Source organism: Oncorhynchus mykiss, chromosome 11 (genome assembly GCF_057628025.1).
Source record: "Oncorhynchus mykiss isolate SJ-2025 chromosome 11, ASM5762802v1, whole genome shotgun sequence".
In the NCBI taxonomy this organism is placed as follows: domain Eukaryota; kingdom Metazoa; phylum Chordata; class Actinopteri; order Salmoniformes; family Salmonidae; genus Oncorhynchus; species Oncorhynchus mykiss.
Genome location: NC_143032.1, coordinates 64,655,500 through 64,662,986, shown reverse-complemented (window position 1 = coordinate 64,662,986; position 7,487 = coordinate 64,655,500). Strand labels below are relative to the sequence as shown.

General features: G+C 41.8%; 1 protein-coding gene across 1 annotated transcript; it reads left to right on the top strand.

Moving 5' to 3' along the window:
• The first annotated feature begins 115 nt into the window (after positions 1-115).
• On the top strand, positions 116-3,880 carry LOC110536204 (uncharacterized). The gene is made up of 2 exons (XM_021621830.3): positions 116-231; positions 1,686-3,880. The coding sequence occupies exon 2, from the start codon at positions 1,692-1,694 to the stop codon at positions 2,298-2,300; it is 609 nt and encodes a 202-aa protein (XP_021477505.1). The 5' UTR covers positions 116-231; positions 1,686-1,691; the 3' UTR covers positions 2,301-3,880.
• The last annotated feature ends 3,607 nt before the right edge of the window (positions 3,881-7,487 follow it).

Genomic DNA, 7,487 nt, shown 5'->3' with positions numbered 1-7,487 from the left:
TCGGAACACTACAGTGTTAGCAGGGAGGAGCATCATTGTTTATCCTGCTCAGCCAATGAGAAGGTCAGAGATAGATCCCCTCTACATGGCTGAAATCGTCTGGAGGTTAAAGAGACCCGACAGTCACCTACCATCACACACACAGGATTGAGCCAAGAGGACAACAGGACTAGCAACGGACATCCTCTGACCTGTCTGTGATTTTCTTCAGCTCTTCGCCAACTTCTACAGGTAAGAGTTTCAACCCTCACTACCGCTTTTTGCTCAGTGTTTGCAGGGAATTTCCATTACTGTCATCATCCTATCATTTCTGAAGATATTTCAATCTGTTGTTGATGATGTAGCATACTGTAACTGTAATCTGGCATTTGAAAATACAAATACCGAGATACATGTCATTATTTAATGCAGGTGCATCAAGTGTGTCATTAGTGTTATTTGCCATTTGACCCAGTTGTATTGCACTTGTGTAACTTATTCTATAGGGGTCAAATGTCAGTTGGATAAGTTTTACATAGACATTTACAGCATGCCTATACAGTTACCAAAAGTTCTGAATGGACCAGGAGGATAGTTCTAGAACTCTGTGTTCTGAATGAACCAGCAGTAAAGTTCTAGAGCTCTGTGTTCTGAATTAACCAGGAGGGACGTTCTAGAGCTCTGTGTTCTGAATTAACCAAGAGGGACGTTCTAGAACTCTCTGCGTAACACAGTAGGTCATCTTGGAAACTGGAAAGCTACTGTGTGGGATTATTCTAAAGCCAGAAGACTATTGATATGTATAGCCTCTGAGCCAAGGACACAGATTACACTGTAATGCTGTGTGATGATGATGGGGAGAGATCTTAGGGAGGACATTGATTACGGTGGTAAAGAGGTCTGAGTAAGAGTGACAGAGACAGAAGAGAGATTAGAGGGAGATAGAGAAAGTAGAGAGACAGATTATGGACATAAAGTAAAACCGTGTGATGATTATTGAGATGATGACATGGTCCTTATGAAGTGAATCTGTTATGGCATTGGTCTAGTGGTCATCCCTGACCTAGTAGAAAATAAATCTCCTGGGTTTTGAAACACAAAAACAAGGGGATTGACAAGGATTATTGTCAACTCGCACTGATAAAGTTTTTAGAGACAATGTTGACCGGAAAAAGTCTCCCTTCATTTCACTTGTTGTTTTTCATAGATCTTCCTCTGACAGACTAGAACCAGAGTTCATACCAACCTAAGTTTATACCCTGGCTTCTCAATGCACTGAAGCCAGAAATCTTAAATTGACTTGTTAGATGCTATGGTGTTGACTTCTCACGGCTCTTGTGTAACAATTCTCTGACAAAGCTGGATTAGCAGGGCCAGCTCGCTGTTAATTTGTCTCTAGCGTAAAAATAACCCTTACTAAGCAATTTGCAAAGCCTGCAGTGACGAGAACATTAGTGTGTGTGTGCGTTGTGTTCTACCATATTAAAACCTGTGTGTGTGTACATTGTGTTCCACCATACTAATCACTGGACAGACTTTCCAGACAAGCTGATGAATGCAGGCAACATGTCACTGGGGGGGGGTCTCACACTAATCACAGATCATGCTTATGTTCATGTCTTGTTCTCGTCTTGGTAATGACCCAGCGCTAGTGTAGAAATGTGGCATATATTCATCACAAACTCTTCATGTTCTTGTCTTCACAGGAAACTATGATGGTTGGCCAACAGAGACTTCTCCTCACCGTGGCAACCTGCCTATTTCTCCTAGCAACCCTATGCCCCACCTTAGAGGCTCGTCGTGGTGGGAGCTTCGGACGTAGTGGCGGTGGGGGGTGGGGAGGTAGTAGACGTGGAGGTAGCGGTTACCCTCGTCAAGGTGGAGGCACGGGATACCGACCAATGCCATCCTCGAGCGGACCGGCATACCGACCAATGCCTGCCCAGAGTGGACCGGCATACCGACCAATGCCTGCCCAGAGTGGAGGCTCCAGTGCGGGGAAGATGGCAGGGGCTGCTGCTGCTGGTGCCCTGGGAGGAGCAATGCTGGGCAGTGCCCTGAGTCGTCCTGGCTATGGAGGAGGATATGGGGGGTATGGAGGTGGTTATGGGGGGGGGTATGGAGGCTATGGAGGAGGCTATGGGGGCTACCCCAGAGGTGGAGGGTATGGCCCCAGGCCTGGTGGCTATGAGGGACCAGAGGGCTCTGGGGATATGGAGTACTACTATGGAGCATCCAGCGGGCCCATCTATAACAGCATCATCGTCATCATTGGGTCACTAATGTCACTGGTGATGGGGCACTGGATGGGAGTGATGTAGAGATATAGTGAACAGAAAGAGAGGGATAGAGTCACAACTAAAGATAGACCAAGACCATGTGTATATAAAGACTCTTGAGACAAAGACTAGACTCTTGACCCCAGACCCAGACCAAGACCTTGGGTATTGAGTCCCAAACCATGACTGAACACTAATCTCACAGGTTGTGAGTCCATCTAATTTGATTTGCAGGTGTAGTGGAGCAAATATACTTCCTGTATAGCTTCCTGATCCAGAAACACACTGATGCAGATTCTTTGTCAACTAACTCAACATTTGTTTGCTGAGACATACTTAAACAACATACAAATATCTAGTGTGATAATGTACCTTCCAGTCGAGCACTCACTACCTCAATAACACATGATTTACTTTATCTTTTCTTTACCATGGTTGTTATCAACTCTTTAATATTGCCATGCTGTGGACATACAGTATAAAGGTACATCTTTATTTGAAATAGTCCCGTTAAAACAGGTTTAACTTATTTCAACACCTGGTAAAACACTGGCAGCGTTTGGATTTGGATTTGTAAATTCTGTATATTGTACAATTCTATGAATTCTATTTTGTTTCCATTATTTTTCTTACTTTATTAAATAGGCTATGTGTGGTGGAGTGTATAAATTCTAGTATGATCCAAAAAGTTTTTGATTGGTGTCATTTGATGCATTTTTCCAGTGGGGTTATTCCAATAAAGACATGAGAGACAGAGATGTAAATGTATCCATTTATGACCTTGACTATAATCAGACTGTGAAGAGGAGCTCATTAAAATGAGAATGGGTCAGTTCAGATAGAAGTAATATTTAGATGAGGCTTTTGATGACAGACTAAACATTAAAAGTCATGTCAGTACCTGTACAACAACCAACAGTCAATCAAGGATGGTTCTTGAAGGCAGATTGGATTCTAGAATCTGAAATCTGTTCTTGGGAATCTGTGAATGGCTGTATCTAGGCCATTCATTGAAGTGGATCTCCGTTAAAAATAAGATTAGGAACCCGATTCACACAGTGGAGGTATTCATTGCCATGGTAAGGGGTTTTAGACTGCCCAGAGTATCATTGGGCTGCAATGCTATTGTTATGACACATATGTTAACATGTGCCAGGTATGTTGGTCAGCAGTCAATAATAGGATGTCCCATGACTAAACACTCACTGTGTGATCCTGTTACTGTGGAAGATCTCCTGGCTGCCAGGCTGTAATACAGTCACTTCATCACCAGGTGGAGACATGAGAGAACTGGAAGAATACTGGTTACCTGTTAGTTGACCCCATAGGTCTGTTTCATTATGGAAATGATCCTCCTAACAAGTCTATCTCACTCATGCAATTATGGATGGTAGACCTACAACGTGCTACTTGCTACTGCCCTGATTATCTGGAGGAACAGTATGTTGATATTTATTGACTTGTTATATTAATAATGTTGATCATGATTATTGCAGAAAATAAAGTGAGAACTCTAGAGAGAACTTTTCTCAAATGTATTTTCTCTCAGAACAAGAGAGCATGATAAATGGATCACCAGAATGTTAAGGCATCCTAATATGCAAATAAAGGGGTTAACTTTTTCCTCTCCATTTTCCCTCTTTCCCCCTCCCCTTCTTTCTGTTCCTTCACTTTTAATAGCCATGCTTCATTTCAGGACCAAGTTCTACGCTACCAAGCAACAACAAACACTGTGCAGGCTCGAGTTATGGTTACATCCCCTGTGTATCACATGGTGTCCATTAAAATAGATGAAGGCCTAGCAACAATAGTCATTCTGTTTCTGTATTATAGCCAAGGCCACTAATTAATCAAAACAGACATTCAAACACATAAAACAAATAGAAAATGATAAGACATCCTACAGATTAAATAATATTTGTGATTCTCTGAGGTAAGACTTTTAGTACAAATGTATTTGTCTTCCCACGGCTTATCCAATATGAAAGCTGTAAAAAAAAGAGGGAGAAGAAACAAGTCCCGAACATTCATTTTGTAAAGTAAAACCTGAGTGTGATGTGACCATCTTTTGAACCACATGTGAAGCCCTGTTTGGTTTGGAATGAGGCTGTGCAATGAGTGTTACATTTCTGAAGATTTATAGTTCTAACCCACAGTTTATTAATAGAATCAAATTCATGTTTACAGTTTTTTTGGATTGCTTACACACTAAAATTAAAAGTAGTACACTATTAGCAAAACCTTACACTCAAGAAGCAAAACATCAGCCCATATTTGCACAACTATAAGCACATTGTCAACCTCACACTTGTTGCAAAACTCTACACACAGTGATTTGCAAAACACTAAACACAGTTAACATACATTACACACAAACATCTATCATGAAGTCACGTCCTTGCAATACCAAAGCACTGACTGTCAAATTACCACACCGTCCAACCAATTGGTTCAACACAGTCATAAGGTGTGCAAACACTCGTTTGCTTAATTGTAGACACACCAATCAGGTGTATAAGCACTATAAAAAGCAGCAGGTGAGTTCATCGGTCTTCAAGTACAATGGAAAGAGTAAGATGAGGACGAGGAGGAGGACGAGGACGAGGAGGAGGACGAGGAGGAGAACGAGGAGGACGAGAAGGAGAACGAGAAGGACGAGAAGGAGAACGAGGAGGACAAGGAGGAGGAGGAAGGGGAGGAGAACAAGGAGGACGAGGTAGAGGACGAGGAGGAGGAGGAGGAAGGGGAGGAAGAGGAAGAGGAAGACAAGAAGGTGCTCAAAGAGGACCGAATCTGACAAATGAGATCCGCGCAACACTGGTTGACCACGTTGTCAACCACGGCCTGACGCTGAGGTAAGCTGGACTGCGAGTACAGCCAAATCTAAGCCGATATACAGGGGCAAGTGTGATGAGAACATTTAGACTGGAAAATAGGTATTGTAAAAATATCATCATATCAAAAACATCTGCACGGTTTCAGTAACTGCTTACAGTACTGTATTCTATGCACTATCAGCACTGCTGTTACCTTTTCCTGTGAAATTACTGTACTATTGTATACTGTTTTTTCTACATAGGATTGAGGGTCAGGGACGACAAGGGGGAAGGCCTCCTATGTTCACAGAACAGCAAGAGAGGGAGATAGTAAACATGGTTTTGGCCAACAATGCTATAACACTCAAGCAGCTCCAAGCTAACATTGTCAATAACCACGCCATTTTCAACGATATCCATCAGGTCTCAACATCAACACTGCCACGCATCCTAAAAAAAAAACATATTCAAATGAAGCAAATTTATCGAGTGCCTTTCGAGCGCAATTCCGAAAGGGTGAAACGACTGCGGCATGATTATGCAGTGGTTTGTATTCACTTTAGCAGTGTGATCTTGCATACTGTCTCACAATCTTTTACTGTACTGTAATATGTATACTATATCTACACTGAACTACACAATTTTGCCTGACACTGTTTTTCAGAGAGTTTTACGAATGGATGGAGAGGAGATCCAGCATGAGTTCATTTACGTAGATGAGGCTGGGTTCAACCTGACGAGTACACGAATGAGGGGAAGAAACATAATTGGCCACAGGGCTATAGTCAATGTCCCAGGGCAACGTGCAGCCATTACACAGAATGGGGTCCTCCACCGCCATGCCCATATGGGCCCTTACAACACAGCACTCATACTTACATTCTTGGACCAATTGCACAACATAGCAGCAGCAAATCAAATCGATCATATGCAATACAATTGTTGTCTGGGACAATGTGTCTTTCCACCACTCTGCTCTGGTTCAGAACTGGTTTCAGCAACATCCACATTTCACAGTCCTATATCTTCCACCATACTCTACATTCCTCAACCCTATAGAATATTTTTTTTCTCGGCATGGCGGTGGAAGGTATATGATCTCCGTCTCCAGGCTGAGGTACCCCTCATCCAAGCCATGGAGGAGGGCTGTGACCATATGGAGGTAGCAGCAATGCAAGGATGGATTCGTCATTCAAGGCGTTTCTTTCCAAGGTGTCTTGCTAATGACAACATTGCCTGCGATGTTGATGAAATTCTCTGGCCAGATCCAGCTAGGCGAAGAGACAATGTCTAGTTATTTTTGTATTTATTTTTTTGAACTTACAATACGTAAAGTGACGTTTGGTTACAGTATTATGTCAACATTTTGGGCGTGTTGAGAAATAAATGAGTTTCTTCAGTCTACAACATTGGTCTTATTTAGTGTTTGGTGAATTTACATTATATTTGTACTTTGTTGATAGTAGCCTACTCTAATCATAGGGAAGTAGAAGTGCTAAAAGTGTTTTAGGTTTATCACAGCAGAGTGTAACTCGTGCAAACAGAGTATAGTAATGTGAAACGTGTGTGTTTCATATGGTAACAAAGTGTGGTTTTTAAAAAGAAGTGTATAGTTTTTACAAGAGTGTTTAATTTTGCAAAGGATCTGTGGTGTTTTGCTACTTGGGTGTGTGGTTGTGCTAATTGTGTGTAGTGTTTTGAATAAAAAAAAACTGTAAGTTAAATTTCTCATTTCTGCAGCAATGAAGAGAACCATGGTATCTGAGTGGTTTTCTTCTATCAGCGCAACATCAGGTAGAATATGGGTGAAATATGTCATTCAAAGAATAGAACATAACTGAGGTTAGAGAAATAATTATTTACTGAAGACAAACAGGGACATTGGTAAAAGCGCAGGTAAGCGTTGTTCATCATTTGCCAGCACTCTGAAGCACAACAATGTGTCCACAGAGCAGTCATAACAAGATACTTGAGCCAAACCACACAGACATAAACCTGGGCCACGTTCAGTAGCCAAACGTTCCATGAATAGAGCCAACATTATTCCTTGGTCTACACAAATAAGAATTTGTTCTTAACTGACTTGCCAAGTTAAATAAAGGTTAAAAAAAGGTTGTGATTCCATCTAATTTGATGTCAGAGAGGAATGTTTGTTCTACATATTACTATCTGAACTTTCCAAAACGTTGTGTCCTGCTGAACGCGCCCCAGGATACAGACCGGTAGGGGGAAAAAAAAAAAAAACTCATACATGAGTGCTGAAGAAAGCCTTGAATAAGGACTGTCCTACTGAGCCTTAAGGGGAGTGAAAATGAAAACAGACAGATTTCAGAAGAAGAAGAGAAACAAACAAGTGGAAGTATTTACATAAACACAGAATGCACGCCCATACATTCAAGGCCTGTGACAATGC

Bases quoted from the DNA above. Each gene is read 5' to 3' on its own strand.
- LOC110536204 (XM_021621830.3), top strand. From the start codon at position 1,692: ATGATGGTTGGCCAACAGAGACTTCTCCTCACCGTGGCAACCTGCCTA.